The sequence below is a fragment of the Amblyomma americanum genome, chromosome 2, assembly GCF_052857255.1.
Source record: "Amblyomma americanum isolate KBUSLIRL-KWMA chromosome 2, ASM5285725v1, whole genome shotgun sequence".
NCBI lineage: Eukaryota > Metazoa > Arthropoda > Arachnida > Ixodida > Ixodidae > Amblyomma > Amblyomma americanum.
This window is the reverse complement of record NC_135498.1, coordinates 189,277,947-189,300,402: the sequence shown is the minus strand read 5'-3', so window position 1 is coordinate 189,300,402 and position 22,456 is coordinate 189,277,947. Positions and strand designations below refer to the sequence as shown.

Genomic DNA, 22,456 nt, shown 5'->3' with positions numbered 1-22,456 from the left:
CCTCTATCACTGCTGGTCTTGTATGACCATTTATATGATACAGAAAGAAGGCTACAAGAAAATAATCTGGGTGTAAGGTGGTGTTTATTCTGAGAAGCTTCCTAACGGGAGCAGGGACAACAGCGGGTCAGCTAGTCCAGCCGAGAGCGTGTGCCAGGCGATGACCATGCAGCTCGCGCATATGCTCGTCGTCTTCTTTACTATGGAGCCAGGAGCATGCACCAGGCAATGACCATGCGGCTTGCGCATATGCTCGTCGTCTTCTTTATATGGGTTATAATCTGTCGTACAGATTAGGCGTAACGGTCCAAGAGGAACCGATCCCCGGTTTAATGCATGCGGACGATATTGTGCTTTTAGCAGATAGCCAGGAAGATTGGCAAACTGTGTTCAATTTTTGCGGAGAAGAACAAGACAGTCTGGGCTTCAGTTTTAGGGCAACTGAGTCAGGTATGATATTTTTCTACGATTCATCTGGTCAGGTGCTTACAATTCAAATACATCGAATACCTAGAATGGTAGAATACAAATATCTCGGGGTATGGTTAAACGAAGGACAGATATATATGAAAAAAACACGAACAGTTTCTTATGGTAAAAGGGCGAAGAGATGCCGCGATAATAAAGGATAAGGCATTATGCGGGTACAGCATATATGAAGTACTGGCAGGTATTTGGAAACGGGTAATGGTACCAGGGCTTACTTTCGGGAATGCATGTGCAGCGTGTGGCAAATCTGTAGAAACAATTGAACATCTTGTACTGGAATGCTGTGGTATCCATCGGAATGCCGATTCAGGAACAGTCGCTCTCCCAGAAGTCCTAAAGTTCATCGATAACAATGGTCATGTGAATTAATCAGCGGTGTAAGTTAGCCAAAAGCGATTGGAAGATTGGGGGCTGAAAAGCAGAGAGGTGACATATGGTTACAAGTGTAAGATTGAACTGTGTTAAAGAAAATGGCGAATTTTTTTATATATTTATAAAACCGTTTAAGAAATACAACTAAAAAGCTAAGCATAGTGGAAACTCCCACCGCATTGTTTTCAAAGGGGTCTGGCCGCGACGAGAAAGACTCGCTGTCACGCAACCTACATTTTGATTAGAGCAGCAGTTCTGCTAACATGGACACAGTCGGTCAGGCATAACTAGAAAACTACAAAAACTACTGGAGTGTGAGTTTAAAGCACATTTGGGACGGAGGAGCTTTATTTCTGAAATAAAGAGAAAAATCGCACAATAATGAATTATTTTTAAACCATTTTAAGATTTTGGCGCCCCAAGTGATTCACACGTCAAGTACGTTTTTAATTATGAAGTACACATGACAGACAATTGAAACTGATCAGAAGCATTGCTGATGCAAAGCCCGATAGAACCTGAAAGTATCAGGTGTCAAGGTATTTTAGATGCGGAGAAATAAGACCTACTATTTCAAAAGGCTTTCTAATTGTGTCGTGTATAAATTTTTAACTCGAAATAAGCATCCATCAAGACAAAAATAAAATATTTATAATTTCTTAGTGCAGGTAGTGTCAAGTGAAAAATATCTGCATTGTTAGCTACAAAATAATTCATCTTAAAGCACTGAAACTTGTGCGAAATCTTGGGCTTGTGTGCCAAGGAAGTTTTATGGTTTTCTTTTTTGAAAGGATAATAGTTTCCAGGCAGTAAGTCCGGGTATGCATTCCCAGGTGCCGCGTGTACATTACCGATGTTTTCGTCAAGATCAAATATGTAGGCCGGACGTGCGTTTTCGATCTCTGGGAGACACCCAGTTGTCACAATATCTTCTCAGGGCTCATACATCGTTCCATTTGGTAACACTTATGGCAGCGAAAGACGAAAAACCGCGAAATTTGCAGGCAATGATTGGAGCAAGGACCAACACTACCGCGCTGACTTCAACTTAGTTTTTCGTTCCGAAACACGGCAACATATACAGGGTGAATTCTTTTTACGATTAAAGATATTTATTTGAAATTTTCAAGAGGTACGTCGGTGGAGTCTTTACAGGTGGATTCTACACCATGGCGGAGATCATGTACGTGATAGAGCTCAGTTATTAGACATTACTAAACTTGAACTTTTTAATCTTTTTATTTTACGGGGCAAGATTATATTGCCAAACTGAATGCTATCAGTTGACATCGAGGATGAGCGCAGTGTTTAAATTTTCTTCAACGTCAATGTTTTCAGAAATATCGAACCTCAAATATATGTAATTGAAAGCTCGTTGAAATGGCTTTCCCACATTTCATATTTATCCCATGCACGTTGTTCCATCACCGAAATCACACTGACTTTTTTGAAGTCATCAAATACACGAACGGCGTACATGTTTGGTGCGTAATAAACGCGACTGACGGCAATTTAAATATTTTCAGTGCGGGTAAGCCAACCCAAGCTTTCAAATGCGTATTTTATACGGTGGAAAGTTCGAAGCCCATTGCCGATTTAGAAAATTCAGTAAGTGGGCTCACCATCAATGTTAACAGCCTTCAATTCTGCAGCATATTCTTGGCCGCTAATGTCACAACTTGAAAAACTTCTCTAATTATTTCATTCAAATAGAAGTCTGATTATGGAGATCTATTACTCGCATAATGTCCGCCTTTCTATGCAGCTTACCTCTACTGACCGCACCGACGTCTCTCTCATAGTTTCTAGAACAAAAATATGTAAACGTTGAAAAAGTCGCCCTAAATATGAACAGAGTGCGCAGAGCAGACCGGTAGGTTCTGTGGAAATATGGGGGGGGACAGCCTTCCCCCCCCCCCCCCCCCGCCCGCACTCCCACTCCGCGGATGCAGCGTTTCCACTCGCTAACCGCGGAGGGTTTTGTGCTCGAATGAACAAAGGAAAGGGACGACAAAGCGTGAACACTCATATGCAGTTTATTACACTTGCAATTAATACACAGAGCGGGCCAGCTAGCTACAAAACATCAACGAGGAATTCCTCGGAAATAGAAGGCTACGTAAGAAGGGCTTCCGACTTACCGGCTGGGGCAGGGGCACGACTTCGGAGGTACCGGCGGCGAACGCTTGCATGCGCCGACAATGGCGGCTGGGTTTTCCCGCGCGCGCCGCATTCTTGGGGCAAAGCCATCTCCGAGCATTTGTTGCGTACGGTTACCAGAACGCGCGTTTGCTGCGCTCGCGTCGCTGCCTTGAACCAGCAGTCCGGAGGCAAGGCACGACGGATCTCCGTGCGTCTGCCGCGGAAGGTGACGAGAGCGTGCGGCTGCAACCGCTTGTGACGCTGGCCGGATCCTGAGAGACTCAACACTCAACGGCCCCGCGGAAATCCGCGTAGCCTACGAGGTGGCGCTCCCGTCCCTGTTTCACCTTCCATGAGGGAGACTTCCCTCCTCGCCCAGCCGGTGCTGTCCTGACGCACGATGGTGAAGATGGGCCGCGTCGAAATGGAGGGGTGGCGAAACAGGTTCTCCAAAGTTCGCACACAAAGCAAGTGGCGAAGTACAAAGGCAACTTTATATGACGTGAGGTAACAGTGTAAAGCACAAAGACACACGAAAAAAAATGCCATTAAAATGTAGAGCCGAAAGAGAGGGTTAAGATTCTAGAAAGGGTGGTACTAAAAAAGCCAATAAAGGTTACGTATGGCCGGCCAAAAGGGCGATTAAAAAGTTGAAAAGGGCTATATCGAGAACCATGGAACTTTAAAACCTCAAAGTAGATAGCACGACCAAACTACTCAAATGACGCGAGGCTAAGATACTCTACTTCACGTTTCGGTAAATCTATCGACGTAGTGCTCATACAGGCCTTTCCCAGTGTCAAAATGTGCATAGTTTCTATGATTTCACGGGTGCATTCATCACACAATGGCTCGTAGAAACATGTGAGACATGTCAGGCAATGCACACCCAGTTTCCTCTTCACATGTCCGTAAATATTGTCGGAATGCTTCATGAGTCTTCTATGGAAATGTGGCCTAGCTTTCGTGGCGTACGCTTTTCCACTCCTTAAGGCAATTTTGTACACAACCCTAACTTTATATGTAACAAGCGGTTATTGGTTGTTGATTTTGTAGACTGCGTTTCGCGCAGTAGGAGCGTTAACTCGGTCACAAAGCTTGGACAGATTGTCGGGAGCCGAACAGACAACTATGCGATTCGCTTCGTTGCCCTGTCTTCTTGAGCCGGTGAGAAATATTGTGCCGGTACTAGACAACGGCGACCTTTTTTCATTATCTTGCGCAGCGGTCTGACCACCTCCCGTTTTGCCTTTTTGAAAGGCATCCTTCTTTTGAAATGAGGAGGTGCTGTGGGAACCCTGCTTGAGCAAGTCGAGAAAGCTGCTCATTGAAACTATTCCGCTTAATGTGCACGCACGGCTTCGTTAACGCATCGGTGAAACACAGATTGATAGTGTCCCTATTTATAATATTAAAATGAGCACACTCGTAGCATGCAAATTTACTTGCAGCCGTTTGCAGAATCAACCACCAATCACCGTTCGTGACATACAAAGTTGGGGTTGTGTGCAAAATTCCCTTAAGCTATGGCAAATCATATGTAGGGGCAAACTGGCCGATATCTGAGTGTAGGACTCATATAGCATTGCAACAACATTTGGAGAACTCTGAAATATCATCTCGGAGTGCATTGACTAAAATATCCCGCACGTTCCAGCGATTCATTGTCTAATTGATGCTCTATTCTCCCCAAGAATGTGCATAAAATCACCCGTGAGATCACAGAAGCCACCCACAACTTGAGATTAGGAAATGACTGCCAGCACTCCCTTGATAGCTTTACCAAACCGCGAAATTCAGTATCTCAGCCTCATGCTATTTGTGTAATCAGATAACGCTGTCCTTCTATATCACCCTTTTAGCTTTTAAATGCCCTTTTGGCTCCACAAACTTTTAATTATCCTTCGTTTGTATAGCCGTTTTTGGCCTTTTAAACACCCATTTTGCTTCTGCCCTGCTTTTTCCTTCGTATAAAGTGGTCCTTGCACTGGCTGTCTCAGGTACTTTCTAGTTGTATTTGTACTTTGCCGTGTATGCGAACTCAGCTGTTTTCTCAGGTGCCTTCCCACCCATTCTGTCGGGAAGCATGGTCGTGTATGTAGCCTGCTTTCGGAACTAAGCTGAAGTCAGTGCGGTGGTGTTTCTTTTTCCTCTAGTCCTTGTATAAAAGTTGCGCTGTTTTTCCAAATTTCCCTGCCATGGATCACCAACTAGCCCTTGTAGACACGCTAACATTTCAGTCTGCACATTATGCGTCAGGAGAAGCATCGAAATCCTCCCATGAAATAACGTCCACTGCATGTCTGTCTTCCTTTTTTTGCGCGAATACTAACCCACGCAAATGAACACTCTAGCGAATTTACGATAGTCTGCAAATCAGCAAATTATTCACCGAAAGCAAGGGCAACAACAAAGGCAGTTGTCAAGTGCCCAGATAGTCAAATTGCTTTTTCCTGAGAAAGTTAATTTTCTCTCCTGTTGTTTCGTCAAAATGAGACAAGAGGAGTCGTGGCACGTTGGCTAACATATGTACTAAGGTTGTCGAAAAAGTAATGCCTCCAATTTTTTTTTCCACTAGTTAATTAATTAGAGCGAAAATGTCAAAAAAACGTCGAAAAAGCGCGGACGCCGGTATAGTGAGTGGACGGGAAAACAGCAGTGGACGGCGAAATGGTATGAAAATGGGCAAATGAGCAAAGGAGTGCAAATAAATTTCGAAATGAATTTAAATGTTTGATGAGTCATAATTAATCCATTAATTAATTTTGACTAGAAATTGTAATCGAGATGAAACGAGGGCATAATCCCAGTTAATCTATAACCAATCGATCAAGTGAACGAGAAAACAACCATGGTACCATATTTCAAAGGTGACCAGTGTCGAGGAGGGGTCAACGCTTTCGCGTTCTTCCATTGCGGCTAGCCGCTGTGATCTCTAATTATTTTTGTTTTCAACCTGGTGTGAGGACGAGCGTTGTCGTATAGGCGAAGAATCTCCCTAGCAGTCTTATTAGTTCGGACACGCTGGTAATGCTGCTTTAGTTTGCGCACGATTTCGATGCGTGTGTCCGAATTTACTGTCTCGCTGTTAGGCAGCGCATCTGCAATGTCCCAGAAAAACAGTGATCATGATTTTCAGGCCAACTAAGTCGCATTGAACATTTTTATTGGCGAACTTGGATGGCGCCATCCCATCGACTGTCGTTTTGAGCCCGGGTTTCATCACGTGTCCCTGTACGATGCAAGAAATCCTCCTGTTCAGCATCGAAACTCTCCAGCAGCTCCTCGGAACAAAATACTTTTCTTTACTCTCTGCGAGGCTTCGTGCAGCCCACCTCCATTATTCCCGCCGCGCTTCATGTACTTACAGGCAGCTCCTCAGCCAACTGACGAACCGCAATGCGCCCGGATGATGGCGCGCTCCAGCATCTCCGGACTGGTTGCAGTGGCACGTCACCCAAGCCGCGCTTCATTGTGCATATCTGTTTCGGCACTTTCTGACGAGGTGACTCGCTTGACACAGCAGCGTCCAACGGTGCTTCTATTGACTGCAGAGCTCCATGCACAGCACACAAACGTTTATGAATACGACGAAGAATTTCCTTTTCTGCTGCAAGAAATTCAACGAGTCGACAGCTCGCTCTTCACAACGGGCGACAAAACCCCAACTCAATTTTTATGGGCTGCTATAGTGGCGCCATCTGTGTGATGGTAGAAGAAGTAGCACACATATTCGGGGAGCATGCCTGTGAAAATTTGAGCCCAATATTTTTGTTCTCAAATGGGAAGAACAAATGAGGGACGCGAGAGCGCGGGAGAAAAAATATTTCTGCGCTTTCTCGTTATCCAGTCACCAGAAGCGCCTGGAGATATTAGTGGACGTTCATGGTCTATCCGCTGGTACCAGAGAAGGCGACTTCCTGGCGCGGCAGCGGTACAATAACTTTATTTCAGACGAAAGCCTTATATGTTCTATTGGCAACGAAACCGGGGTCTCAATCGGCGTCCAGGAAGGGTGGTGCTCAAAACCCCGCAATAACATCATGAGAAAAGAAACAATGCAAGTTGATCTGGGTAATTAGGCAAAATGATGATATATGCGCTAGTATGACGTCAATTGACGACCTACTATGACGACCTACTATGTGGTGTCAGGCTACCACCTCCCCAAACTCTTCCGATTAGCTACTGTGCGAGCATCATTCCAGTCAAGTTGTACACCAAACCGCTGCTGCTCATTCCGTTTAGCTCGGTGCACTTGGGGGCGGTGCAGCCTAATTCGCACCCCAGGGCATCGCGTGGCTACCACCGGCTACACCTTGGCAAGTAAGCCACTCGGTGGGCAGGTGTTGCCATCGGTGGAGCTTGGGTTGCTTGGGTTGGGTTGCAGCCCGGGTTGCTCTAATCGAGCAACCTCTGACGATTAAATGGGATGCCGCCTGACACGGTGAGCAGCCTGCCAGACAAAGATACAGACATACACAAAACGGTCGAATGCGGAGAATGGCCACTACAAGTGCTAGAACATCAAAAATTTCTTCCGAAGGTGCGGGACACTGAAACAAGGACTTAAAGAATGTAAGGCGAGCACGCAAGCCAGGGGTCACTCAACCGCCGGTTCCCTTATTTCCATGGGCATATGGTCGTAAGGAAACGCATACATTAGGTTTACCTTTGTTCGCCAAGAAGAAGCGCGGTTTTCTAGCTTTCGAATAGGCCACACAACCGGCCGCGTTGCTTCTAGGCGAATAAAGGTAAACCTAGTGTATGCGTTGCCTTATGACTGTATGCTAATGAGTATGTGTCATTAGAAGGAAAGAAAAATTATCAGTTAAAAAATTAATGTTTTCGCCTTAAAAGCACGCAACTAGTCTTAACTGCCCTCTTTTAACAGAGTATACTGAGGGGCCAGTCTGAGGGGTCAGACATAATATAAACGAAAACGTAGCATATGGACGGGGAAAATAAGGGTGTACTAAGATCGTAGGGCAATCGTACTAAGATTGTAGGGCGTGGTAAAGACCAACTGGCTACGGAAATCTTGGAAGCCCAGGGAATTTCGATATGCAGTGAAGGCACGTGCATTAGTGCTCCATCTGTGTATCTGATGGAGAAGGAATTGAAGTTTTTAAAACGCACTTGTATTTCCTTAGCGCCTTTTATCATTTATCCCTCTCTCTCTCTTTTCTTTTTTGCTATTTTTCCACAGGTCTTAAGATTATCAGTTTTTGTTACCTTGTTTTAAGTCATGTGCATGCGTGTTTTTGCTCTGGGATGGGGGTGGTATGCCGTCTCATTCTATTCATTTCTAACTGTGGCCACCTTCCGGTATTCGCCCTTCTTCGTCCCGTCCATGTGCAACGTTTTTGTTTTTACTACTAACTGCCCTCAATTTTTATTGGATAACACGCGTCGCCTCTTTAACGTGGCTTCCTGAGAGTGACGACAGATATTTTCATCGCCCAGTCCTGTATACCAGGAAGAATCATCAATTTTAAATCGAAAGCGTTAGAGGCCTAGTCAAGCCAAGGTCATCGGCGCCGCAATTTGGCCTTCAAGTGGAGGATCGGTGGATGTGGGGCAGTCACGGGTTATACCACGTCCCTCAAGAAGTACTTTGGTTTGGGCTAGTTGGTGCATAGCTTTTTGAAGATGTCAGGACGGCGCGAAAACAATGAGGACCAAACGAGGTCGTGTTGTGTTTGTGTGCCTCTTTGGTCCTCGTTGTTTTCGCGCCGTCCTGACATCTTCAAAAAACCACGTCCCTCCTGGCCCGGTCGGGAGCTTCGGCTCTGGGCGACCGGGCGTTGCATCGAACACAACCAGCGTTCCACTGAACGCCTCGAGGTGCCCCTGCGTTCTATTCAGAACCCAATTACATGCAGTGCACATGCGATGCCGTGTGTGTAAGACTAAATAATCAGGAATAAAAAAAAATAAACGATGCTAAACAATGCAAAACATGTGTTCGTCTTTATGAGCCTAGCCTGGCTTGAACCGCACCACAACCAAGCATAACAAAGCCTTTCGCTTGGGTAACCACGCTTAGCGGAGCTAAACTGCAACCATTTTTTGAAGCGAAAACTTCACTACGCTGGGTAATGCCGATTTCGCCGTGCGTTGCCGATTGACCTCGAAGTGAGCCAGAGGTCAATGCTACAGACTGCTGCAGCATAACACCATATGATGCCACACCGTGAGGCATCTCTCCTCACCTTCTTATCACAGAGACAGCCCCGTACAGGAATGAGGGAGCCGTTGCAGATGCCAGGGATCATGAAGACCAGCCAGAGAACCATGGTCGAGAGATGGAACTGCAGCAGAAAAAGGGCAACGGGCAGTGGACGAACATTCGAACTGCGAGTTTGCAGCTTGCAAGTATAGTGACCTGTATAAAAGCGTACCATCATAATTTTGTTTCACTCCTGCTTCCCAGGGCCTCGTTTATTGTAGGGAGGAAACGTGGTAAGATACAAAACAACCAAAAAACTAGACATTAACTCACGATACAGTGTCATAATAGAATATACTTGCTTGTGAATGCCAAATTGCTACCACCCTCAGCCCAGCAATGCCCACTGCAGGACAGAAGCTTCTCCCCCCGATGTCTTGTGCCAGCAGGGGCCACCTTATCCACACTAGCTTCCTAATCCCGTATGCCCACCTGACTATGACGCCCCCTGCTATGTTAGCCTCTCCGTGAAACGTCATCGTCACGTGACCATATGGCGCAGCTATGACTGCGTACACCGTCGACCTTGGTGCAACCCTTCTCCGAGATCTTGCTGTCGTCGTCGGCATCAAATGACGTCATCACAAAGTGTGCAGCGTCATAAATATAGTATGGATTATATTCGGCAGCTAGCTCAGCGAATATGCCTTACTCATACATTTCTAACTTGCATGCTGGCTACGAAAGCATGCTATAGCATAGTGCAGAGCTGATGGCTTGGTGCCTGTCGGTCGTCGGGCGTCCTCTAACAGCATGCTGTTTTCGAATGTGTAGTCGCCAGAATAACCTATCTGCTCATGTCGCGTATTTTTAGAGCTTACCGCGCCTCGAACACAACTGTGTTGGTGCCTTTGTGCTGTGGCGGCACATAAAAGTTTGCCACGGCAGCGTGACTGTGCTGTCTTTGCCATACTGAGTATATATTTAAGTGCGCGCTGTGTGACTCAAACTCCAGGACTGTGTACTGGAACGTCAGCGCACTTTCCGCGTCCGTGTTTCCGCGTACATTGAACGACCTCTGTCAAACCACTTTCTAGTATTGTTTTCCCCGAGGGACAGCAGTCCCTTTAACCACACCGCAAGTAAACTGTTCTTTAATCTGTCATGCCTCTCGCTGCCTCTCGTAACCCTTTTTGATGTCAACTTTTTCTAACTACAGAAGTGATGTGTTCTTTGAATATAAGAACGCATTTAGCGGGTGCGTTTTCACTTCATCGAGGTAGTCAAGAGAGCCCTCTGTAACGTTAAGTCTGTTAGCTCGTACCAGTTACGTTTGTCAAGGACGCGTCAGTCTGCAATGGAGGTCAAATTGTCAAGTGGCAAATGTGGTCAACGTGGCCACTTAGCGCCATTTTGAGGTGTTGCTCGCGTTCGCCCATACCTCTGTACGCAGTGACGCCGCGCTAACACGTGTAACCACGGTTCCATAGAGTTTTGCGATATCATTGGGTGCAGCAGACGCACTCAAAGGAAGAAACAGAAGATTAAAAACCAAGAAGAGGACCTTAGGTTTTTCAAGGTGCTGAAAGTTAGCGTGAATGAATTTGAGAAGACGCGGCTGTTTTCGATTGACCTCGAAGTGAGCCAGAGGTCAAGCGTGGCTATAGACCTTACCATATGCGGTCCACCATGCTGTCGCACAACTTGGCCCTTCACCTTTGACCTTTCGACTCGCCGGTAGATGGTGTTAGAATCGTCACGTGACAATCCCGTGATGTCAGTCTGGAGGGAATATATAGGCGCTGCAGCATTCATTGGATGACCAGCCTCTCGCGATCAACCATTAATTTAACTGCCACCTACCTGCCAGGGTGGCACGCTGGGCGCACTGCCTATCCAGTATGCGCAACGCACTCAACGTTACAGACGCCAAGCTGTGTCTACTTGCGCGATAAACCACAGCTTTCGCTCTCTTACCATGTTCTGCAGTAGTTAACTAAAGCGGCTGTTTGGGCTTGTTGGTCAGTGAACAGTGAGCAGTAGTTAAACCGCAGCAAATTTATTTTATGCCTTTAAGAGGAAATATTTACGTGGCATAAATTTTATTAGTCACTAGCTGGTGTCACTGGGCTTTAAAGTGCTAAACACACTGAGAGCAATTGCAACTGACAGCATTGAAAATGAAAATAGTAATCGCGCCCGCAATCAACAGTAAGTCAACTCGTCAACATCGTTTGTCGCCCTGTGTTGCAGATATGCCACGACTTCTTCCTGCAGTACAACAAGCAGCTGACCTTGCTTGTCCCAACAGATCCGGCGCTTACCTATTACTACGACATTGACGATTACCTCGGCCTCCTGTGAGTTGCATCATTCCCGTGTCCAGCTCGATCGGACCGGCTTGTGCTCTTCGGAGGGGAGCGCTGCCGCTTAGATTATGCCGTGAACCAGAAACACTGCGAGAAAAAAGCAAGCTTTCGCTACTGCAAAACTAAGCAGTGCTTGATTTCAGAGCAAGTATCTATACAAGTAAAGAGAACAGGTTTTAGGAGAAAAGTCAGTCCCCATATTGTTATTTGGCGAGCGCAAGCGGCGATAACTGTTTCCCAACGGCTGTATTCGACCCTTCGCTGTTAATTCTATAGTTTTGGTTATACTGCGACTGCTCTAAACGCCTCACTGCAACGCTGACATGCAGAGTGCAAAATATTGGGCAGATAAAGAGGGCAAAGCGAAAAAATCAACCCCACCGAGACAAGGCCTGGCGCTACAGGCGCCTGCGTTTTCGATTGTTTAAATGTGAACTTCGAAACCCACATCGTTTCGCAGTGTTTTCTTCTTTGGCACGTTTATGGTAGGCGTGTTTAGAATACCTTGTTGCCAGCGCGTGTACTACGAGATATTAAAGTGAGGTCGCTGGCGGAACACTTCTGCAGGGGCTATTTCTTGAAGAGAAACATCGACATAAAAAGTTTAAAAAACATCCCTGCCAGGATTTGAACCCGGGTCCTTTGGATTAGAAGTCCAACGCGCTTTCCACTGCGCCACAGAAAAAGCGCGATTAAGCTACCGGCAATGTTTCAACTTGGGCGTGGGCATTAAATCAAAACATAACATTGCCTGATTATCTTCAGCGTATGTTTAATTACGCTACCCAAGAAGCAGGCAGGCGCTCAGATAACGGAACATAGACTCCAACGGAGATGACTGGACCGGTTGCCGCGAATGGCTGGCATCTCTAGGCCGCAATATTGCTGTGTTGCCATGTTAAGCGCCCCGCAGCTTTCCCACAATGCTTATGCCACGGGCCTGACTTAGTTTTCTGAGCCGGCGGCGTGCGCCCGCAGCCCGCGCCTGTTGGTGATCTCTGGGACGCACGAGCTGCACTCGAAGAAGTACCGCTCTTGTCCAGCGCCCTTCCGGTTCGGAGGCAAGAAGAGGCCCCGGGGCGTCGAGGACGTGGTGAGTCACAGCTCACGACCACCTCGTTGCCAACACTGCAACGGCGCCGGCGAAGCTCTTCCGTAGTGGCGTTTATGGAAAAGAAAAACAGTCATGAGGATTTATACGTGCACTATTCAGCTTTCACTGAATTATAACCAGGAAAGTGGTCAATACATTTACCACGTCGTTTTTAAAACCTGGTGATCTGGTTGCGGTCGCGGTCGTACGGTATTCGGGCTGTTAAATGAATGCTAGAAAATGTTGCCAGCTGAAAAAGGACTCAAGATCAAATTCTTAATTGTGTCACGCTTGTTAAGAAGGTTTTTTTTTTTAAATTCCGGTATGTCATTTAATAAGTGGTGCTTTCAAAACACCGCATACGTAATGAACGTTTGAAAGGACTTTTTCCCGCGGTGCCGAATACTGTTCAATATAGCCGAAACCAGCAGCAATCCACGTATGCTTGGGCTGCATGTCGTCGTCGAAAATAGAGAGCCGCTGCTTAAAATTCAAGGGCGCATTGCCGCAGTCCCCGTGACTGGGTCATGCCACGCCGGAATACCAGAGCCTTGCGCGTGAATATTTCAAAATGCTTTCAAGAATCGTAGCCTATCGTGTCACTGCGCTAAATGCTCTCCTAACTTCTTTGAATCCAAAGTAGACAATGCTAAATTCCGCATATATGGGCATTAACAAACATCAACGCTGTAGCATAATATCCGTAAGGTGAAGCTTAAGCGGCCTCTTCAGTTATAGTGTGCAAGCACTAAGGCTCCCACTCACCGATTTCGCTTATTTTCATCTCAGACCTGTTTGACCTTGAAAACCGAGCCCCGAACCTAAACCGAAGTGAAACTTGAACTGGTAGCGCACCTGATTTGTCCTGACCGCGCTAAACCGTCGCTCATTTTTTGGTAGCGATAGCTACATAACGGTAGCATTACGAGCCTTCAGCGTGGCGGCGCCGCCATGCTGTCACTTGGTTGGTCACATGGTGCGGAGCAGCTGCCGGCGGCGCGGCGCCGTGGCTGATCACGTGGTTCGTCACGTGGTTGGTTACGTGACTAATCACTTTGTGCGGAGCAGCTGCTGCTGCCGGCGACGCGGCCCGCCGGCGAAACTGAGCTGCCACCGCTGTGCTCATGCGCCGTGTCAAGTGGGACGAAGACGAAGAAGGAACTACCAGCGAAACGGAGCGGCGAAAGACTGACTTTCCAATTCAACTGAGCAAGTTCCACTCGGCCAGTTGTAGCTATCGCGTCACTCCAGGTTTTAACCAGAGCCAAACCACCACCAATTTTTTTTTTACGAAATTGAAACTAGAGAAGCGGAGAACTGGTGTGCGTCACTAAGACGATTTTCCAGCGCTAGCTGGGAACTTGTCTTTCTAAGATTAATTTTAGCGCTGGTTTCTCTGCTTTTAACTACTTTAACATTCTTCTCACAACTCAGATGCTTTGTTGTGTCATCTGGCAAACCGTATAAATCTTTCTCAAAGCAATGACCATTCTAGCCTGCCCTTCGACATAGTCAAGAAGAGAGGTTTTCGCCCTTAAAAATATCACTTTATTGTAGGCTTCCAGCGTCATGTGCACCTTCAAAGCAAAAAAAAAACCTGAACGGGGCATTTAAGCTCACACTTAAGGCTATGACTCAATTGGGTTTGAAGTTTGAAGTTTATTATAATTCTGACAATACAAGATTGCCATGGCGCCGGAGCAAAAGGCGAGACTATACCCGCCTGACTAGGCCCCTGGCGCCACGAGCACAGCAGACAACAGTGCACAAAAAAAATGTATACATATATACACATAATACACACATATACATACTTATATATACAATAGACACATATATACATACAATAAGTCAACGCAACTTAATAGGTATAAATAATGCAAATGAAGAAATAAAGATACAGAAAGGCCAAAGTCAATTGTTGGAAAAATATAGTTTTGATTTCTTTTTGAATATTGAAATGGTTGAGGAATCTTGCATGATATCAAATAAAGCATGCTCACTATTAAGTAAATTAGGAATCTGCCACTGTAAAAGCTGATTGCCGTAGTTTGTTCTAGTTTTAACCTTTATAAAGTTTCTAGCTCTTAAGGTGTAGTTAGTTGTGGTATTAGTATATATAGAAAAAAGTTATCACCATTACGTATGAATTCTAAAAATGCTTTTTCGGATAACTTTTGTTTATATAGATTAGTGACACTCAAAATATTGTCCTGGTGAAAGTACTCAGAGGTATGTTCGTACATCGAGAGGTTATGAATAATACGAAGACACTTTTTCTGCATTCGGAATAGAGTTTCCAAGTTAGCCCTAGAAGTGACGCCCCAGATAAGTAGACAATAGTGTAATCTAGAATGAATAGTAGAAAAGTATAACTGACGTGTAAGTTTTAAAGGTAACAGCGTGCGATGCTTATTGAGCATACCAATTAATTGTGCTATGCTACGTTTAATGTGACTTGCGTGATGCGTCCACCGTAGATTTTCATGGAAGAATACACCCAAGAACTTGTACTGGGAAACCCTTTCAAGTGGTTGAGATTGAAATATTAAAGAAGATGCGAAATTAACTGGCTTATTAATAGGAGTAAAAACAATATACTGTTTTTTTTAACATTTAGGCTCAACTGATTAGCCGATAACCATGCTGAAAGGGAATCTAACCAGTTGTTAATAAGAGGAATTAGAGTAGAGATGTTATCAGAGGAGAAAAAAACGTTTGTATCATCGGCATAGAACACAATATCCGGTGTTTCTGGTATTGCCACGATATCATTGATATAAAGCAGGAAAATCGTAGGACCTATAATAGAACCCTGGGGAACGCCGTACCTAATGTCTGCTAAATCTGATTTTATGCTGTTGATTTCCACAAATTGGGAGCGGTGTGATAGATAGCTACGCAATATGTCTAAAGCAATGCCTCTAATTCCATAAAAGGGTAATGTGGAAAAAAGTATGTCATGTTTAATTGAATCAAATGCTTTATTAAAGTCTAAAAATAAGCCTATTGTGTATTGTTGGTTTTCTATATTGGCAACAATTTTATCACGTATTTCAAGTAACGCAGATTCAGTGGATTTACCCCTTTGAAAACCATACTGATTCGGGGATATAAGGTTATGTTTTTACATGTGTCCAGTTATTCTGGAATTTAAGGCTTTTTCAATAATTTTAGAAAAAACTGGAAGTATGGATATCGGCCGGTAATTAGTAATGCAATCAGTTGCGCCACCTTTATGCAAGACGACGATCCTAGCAATTTTCATGTTATCCGGAAATGTGCCTGTAGAAAACACAATATTTGTTATGTCACAATGAACATTGCATAATAAATCCGCGACTGCTTTAATCGGCGCCACTTTAATACCGTCATAACCACAAGAAGAGCTGTTCTTTAAATTGCTAATAATGTGTGCTATTTCTGTAGGTGTAACAGGACGAAGATACATAGTATTTTGCAAACTGGTGTTAATATAGTCCGTGAAGTTGTTGCCCGAGTCAAAGGAGCCGAAGCACAAGAACTGCTGATTGAATACTTCAGCGAGGGATTTACCGCTTAGCACTTTATCGCCGTACGCAAGTTCCTGGGGAATGCTATTTTTTGTGTGCCGCAATAGGTCATTTAGGGTGCGCGAAGTTTTTTTAGGGTCATAAAGGATGTCCGTAAATTTGTTAGCGTAGTAGTCAACACGTGATTCCTTTATGTCGGCATTTAGCCTGTTCCTGACCTTTTTATATTTCTTAAGAATTTCTACGTCCTTATATTTCAGGAAGTTGCTGAAGAGGTTATCTCGTGCTTTCATTCTCTTGACTAAGTCGTAGGTAACCCAGGGTTTCCTCGCTTTCTTAAACTTTCTAACAGTTACGAAAGGAAAGGAACGTACGTAAATTTCAATAATTTTCTCGAGAAAACTGCTGTATAAAAGGTTTGAATCAGATTTATTTTTATCTAAAATTTTATTGCAGTTTACAGATGCAATATTTTGACGGAAATTATCTATCGCGCGATTAGTTATCACCCGTGTAGTTTTTGTCGAGTGTTCTATGGTAACCTGTGGAAAGGTGCGCTTAGGAATGAAGCAGAACAAAGGTAAATGATCACTGATCGCACTTACAAGCACTCCCGCTTTCACGTCACTTTCATCATGATTAGTCAGACAAAAATCAATCAAGGTTTCACTGGATGCAGAGACGCGAGTAGGCAGAGCAATATTGTTTGAGAAGCCATACATTGATAACAGGTCGACAAATTCATTAACTGATGTGTTAGCAGGTTGCAACAAATCAATGTTAAAGTCACCCAAAATTACCACAGGCATTTTCAGTGACGACAGAGAATCAAGCAATGTTTCAAATCGACGGAAAAATTCAACCAGAGACCCACCGGGAAGCCTATAAACAACGCCAATTACGAAAGTTCTGCATCTGACAAAAAGTATTTCGCAGTCGGACAACATAGCACAGTGTTCAGCCATTACTTCATAATGAACAGCGCTTTTTATGTATAAAGCAACCCCACCTCCTTTTTTACTACACCTGCTCATGCATTCAGATTTGTAACCATTGATGTGGATTACATCTTCAGTGGTATTGTACCAAGTTTCCGTAAAGGCCAAAATATCAAACTCAAAGCCTAAGGACATGAAGAATGTGTTTAATTGGTCCTCTTTGTTCCGTAAACTCTGCGCGTTTAAGTGATAAAAGGAAAAGAACTTCGAGTGCTTACTCTTCTCAGAAGCAAAATCACGAAAAGAAACGAAATCGAGATAAGACTTCGAACATGAAACCGCCATGCGGAAGAAAAAAAATTTATCAAACAATGCCTGAAGCGCTAACATTAAACCATGTTCGCGAGGTCACTTTCTTGGCGGATTCGAATGACACTGTCGCCGTTATTCTTTCGTGCAAAAACATGGCCATTCTTTTGCCACACGAAGCAGTACTTCATTTCCTTTCCCTTCGTTTGCGCTAGCCATAAAAGCCTTTTGTTCATCGCAGTTAGATTATCGAAGATTCGCAAGTCTGCTGCTTTCTCCCGAAGACGTGAGCGACATTGCATCCAGCGTTCCTTCAACATGACAGATCGGAAGCGAGCTATCACCACCGGTTTTTTACCAGCACGTTGATGCAGCCGATGAAGGGAATCAAGGTCAGAGTTTGATAGCTCGGGAAGCTCAAGCGTACTTGCCAGACAGTTCATCTTATCAAGAAGGTTTTCATTCTCTTCTTTTTGCATACCGTGAATCTCGATGTTTTGTCGGCGGCTGCACTGCTCCAATTCATTTAACTGAGCTTTCACTTCTAGGGCATTTGGAGAAGTTTCAGAAGTTTCGGACTCCAAATGCTCAACACGCTTCCTCAAGGCCACAATTTCAGTACCTTGACTGTCAGTCTTCCTAAGTATTTCGTCGTACTTGTCAGAAAGCATTTGGATAGATGCCTCAATGCCACTGATGCCTTTGACAGCTTCGGACAAGGCGTCCACTTTGGCCACAAGTGGTAGAAGTGATAATACATTGGCATTGAGTTGGTTCAGCTTACATTCAAGTCTTGGGCTTTCAGACACATTGGATGAAGCACCGCCCCTTTTTTCATTTGTTTGACATGTTGCGCACTTCCAAGAATTTTTCAAGGAATCACCTTTACTGCGAAAAGCAGACCCAGTAACTCCAGAACATTTACCAACATGGTGTGAATGTTTACAACTTGTACACACAAGGGGTATTTCTTCGGGCCGAATGTCTCCATTGCACTCCAAACATTCAGTCATAATAACAGTGGACAGTGATTAACTATAGGCACAGCAGCAGCAGGGGACGCCAAGGGGTTAAGAGCGAGTTCGAGGCAAAATAACACCAACCTGCAACAGTGGCAAAACAGGTGCGTGAGAAGCGATGCTGCGAGCCGTCCACTGCCACTGCTGTGCCCGAAAAGCGGAGAATCCATGATCAGCCTGTCCTTTTTACGTCGTCGTCCTCAGGACCGTCACGTGGTAGTAGCTGAAATCGGGGCGGTGGTCCAGATTATCGCCACGATGACGTAATAGTTGGATTGACGGCCGCACGTTGTATTTCTGCAACAGTGGCAAAACAGGTGCGTGAGAAGCGATGCTGCGAGCCGTCCACTGCCACTGCTGTGCCCGAAAAGCGGAGAATCCAGGATCAGCCTGTCATTTTTACGTCGTCGTCCTCAGGTCCGTCACGTGGTAGTAGCTGAAATCGGGGCGGTGGTCCAGATTATCGCCACGATGACGTAATAGTTGGATTGACGGCCGCACGTTGTATTTCTGCAACAGTGGCAAAACAGGTGCGTGAGAAGCGATGCTGCGAGCCGTCCACTGCCACTGCTGTGCCCGAAAAGCGGAGAATCCAGGATCAGCCTGTCATTTTTACGTCGTCGTCCTCAGGTCCGTCACGTGGTAGTAGCTGAAATCGGGGCGGTGGTCCAGATTATCGCCACGATGACGTAATAGCTGGATTGACGGCCGCACGTTGTATTTCTGCAACAGTGGCAAAACAGGTGCGTGAGAAGCGATGCTGCGAGCCGTCCACTGCCACTGCTGTGCCCGAAAAGCGGAGAATCCAGGATCAGCCTGTCATTTTTACGTCGTCGTCCTCAGGTCCGTCACGTGGTAGTAGCTGAAATCGGGGCGGTGGTCCAGATTATCGCCACGATGACGTAATAGTTGGATTGACGGCCGCACGTTGTATTTCTGCAACAGTGGCAAAACAGGTGCGTGAGAAGCGATGCTGCGAGCCGTCCACTGCCACTGCTGTGCCCGAAAAGCGGAGAATCCAGGATCAGCCTGTCATTTTTACGTCGTCGTCCTCAGGTCCGTCACGTGGTAGTAGCTGAAATCGGGGCGGTGGTCCAGATTATCGCCACGATGACGTAATAGTTGGATTGACGGCCGCACGTTGTATTTCTGCAACAGTGGCAAAACAGGTGCGTGAGAAGCGATGCTGCGAGCCGTCCACTGCCACTGCTGTGCCCGAAAAGCGGAGAATCCAGGATCAGCCTGTCATTTTTACGTCGTCGTCCTCAGGTCCGTCACGTGGTAGTAGCTGAAATCGGGGCGGTGGTCCAGATTATCGCCACGATGACGTAATAGCTGGATTGACGGCCGCACGTTGTATTTCTGCAACAGTGGCAAAACAGGTGCGTGAGAAGCGATGCTGCGAGCCGTCCACTGCCACTGCTGTGCCCGAAAAGCGGAGAATCCAGGATCAGCCTGTCATTTTTACGTCGTCGTCCTCAGGTCCGTCACGTGGTAGTAGCTGAAATCGGGGCGGTGGTCCAGATTATCGCCACGATGACGTAATAGTTGGATTGACGGCCGCACGTTGTATTTCTGCAACAGTGGCAAAACAGGTGCGTGAGAAGCGATGCTGCGAGCCGTCCACTGCCACTGCTGTGCCCGAAAAGCGGAGAATCCAGGATCAGCCTGTCATTTTTACGTCGTCGTCCTCAGGTCCGTCACGTGGTAGTAGCTGAAATCGGGGCGGTGGTCCAGATTATCGCCACGATGACGTAATAGCTGGATTGACGGCCGCACGTTGTATTTCTGCAACAGTGGCAAAACAGGTGCGTGAGAAGCGATGCTGCGAGTCGTCCACTGCCACTGCTGTGCCCGAAAAGCGGAGAATCCAGGATCAGCCTGTCATTTTTACGTCGTCGTCCTCAGGTCCGTCACGTGGTAGTAGCTGAAATCGGGGCGGTGGTCCAGATTATCGCCACGATGACGTAATAGTTGGATTGACGGCCGCACGTTGTATTTCTGCAACAGTGGCAAAACAGGTGCGTGAGAAGCGATGCTGCGAGCCGTCCACTGCCACTGCTGTGCCCGAAAAGCGGAGAATCCAGGATCAGCCTGTCATTTTTACGTCGTCGTCCTCAGGTCCGTCACGTGGTAGTAGCTGAAATCGGGGCGGTGGTCCAGATTATCGCCACGATGACGTAATAGCTGGATTGACGGCCGCACGTTGTATTTCTGCAACAGTGGCAAAACAGGTGCGTGAGAAGCGATGCTGCGAGCCGTCCACTGCCACTGCTGTGTCCGAAAAGCGGAGAATCCAGGATCAGCCTGTCATTTTTACGTCGTCGTCCTCAGGTCCGTCACGTGGTAGTAGCTGAAATCGGGGCGGTGGTCCAGATTATCGCCACGATGACGTAATAGTTGGATTGACGGCCGCACGTTGTATTTCTGCAACAGTGGCAAAACAGGTGCGTGAGAAGCGATGCTGCGAGCCGTCCACTGCCACTGCTGTGCCCGAAAAGCGGAGAATCCAGGATCAGCCTGTCATTTTTACGTCGTCGTCCTCAGGTCCGTCACGTGGTAGTAGCTGAAATCGGGGCGGTGGTCCAGATTATCGCCACGATGACGTAATAGCTGGATTGACGGCCGCACGTTGTATTTCTGCAACAGTGGCAAAACAGGTGCGTGAGAAGGGATGCTGCGAGCCGTCCACTGCCACTGCTGTGCCCGAAAAGCGGAGAATCCAGGATCAGCCTGTCATTTTTACGTCGTCGTCCTCAGGTCCGTCACGTGGTAGTAGCTGAAATCGGGGCGGTGGTCCAGATTATCGCCACGATGACGTAATAGCTGGATTGACGGCCGCACGTTGTATTTCTGCAACAGTGGCAAAACAGGTGCGTGAGAAGCGATGCTGCGAGCCGTCCACTGCCACTGCTGTGCCCGAAAAGCGGAGAATCCAGGATCAGCCTGTCATTTTTACGTCGTCGTCCTCAGGTCCGTCACGTGGTAGTAGCTGAAATCGGGGCGGTGGTCCAGATTATCGCCACGATGACGTAATAGCTGGATTGACGGCCGCACGTTGTATTTCTGCAACAGTGGCAAAACAGGTGCGTGAGAAGCGATGCTGCGAGCCGTCCACTGCCACTGCTGTTCCCGAAAAGCGGAGAATCCAGGATCAGCCTGTCATTTTTACGTCGTCGTCCTCAGGTCCGTCACGTGGTAGTAGCTGAAATCGGGGCGGTGGTCCAGATTATCGCCACGATGACGTAATAGCTGGATTGACGGCCGCACGTTGTATTTCTGCAACAGTGGCAAAACAGGTACGTGAGAAGCGATGCTGCGAGTCGTCCACTGCCACTGCTGTGCCCGAAAAGCGGAGAATCCAGGATCAGCCTGTCCTTTTTACGTCGTCGTCCTCAGGTCCGTCACGTGGTAGTAGCTGAAATCGGGGCGGTGGTCCAGATTATCGCCACGATGACGTAATAGCTGGATTGACGGCCGCACGTTGTATTTCTGCAACAGTGGCAAAACAGGTGCGTGAGAAGCGATGCTGCGAGCCGTCCACTGCCACTGCTGTGCCCGAAAAGCGGAGAATCCAGGATCAGCCTGTCCTTTTTACGTCGTCGTCCTCAGGTCCGTCACGTGGTAGTAGCTGAAATCGGGGCGGTGGTCCAGATTATTGCCACGATGACGTAATAGCTGGATTGACGGCCGCACGTTGTATTTCTGCAACAGTGGCAAAACAGGTACGTGAGAAGCGATGCTGCGAGTCGTCCACTGCCACTGCTGTGCCCGAAAAGCGGAGAATCCAGGATCAGCCTGTCCTTTTTACGTCGTCGTCCTCAGGTCCGTCACGTGGTAGTAGCTGAAATCGGGGCGGTGGTCCAGATTATCGCCACGATGACGTAATAGCTGGATTGACGGCCGCACGTTGTATTTCTGCAACAGTGGCAAAACAGGTGCGTGAGAAGCGATGCTGCGAGCCGTCCACTGCCACTGCTGTGCCCGAAAAGCGGAGAATCCAGGATCAGCCTGTCCTTTTTACGTCGTCGTCCTCAGGTC

The 22,456-nt window shown here is 46.6% G+C and overlaps 1 protein-coding gene and 1 non-coding gene across 2 annotated transcripts in view; one reads left to right on the top strand and one right to left on the bottom strand.

Moving 5' to 3' along the window:
• Window positions 1–22,456, top strand: part of LOC144119384 (putative chitinase 10) — a 106,070-nt gene that overhangs the window by 19,335 nt on the left and 64,279 nt on the right. The window contains exons 3-4 of the mRNA XM_077652014.1: window positions 11,429–11,535; window positions 12,523–12,637. Of these exons, the coding sequence (XP_077508140.1) occupies window positions 11,429–11,535; window positions 12,523–12,637 (222 nt within the window). The remainder of the gene's footprint in view (window positions 1–11,428; window positions 11,536–12,522; window positions 12,638–22,456) is intronic.
• On the bottom strand, window positions 12,157–12,229 carry TRNAR-UCU (transfer RNA arginine (anticodon UCU)). Its single transcript has one exon. It is a non-coding gene; the product is annotated as a tRNA-Arg (tRNA).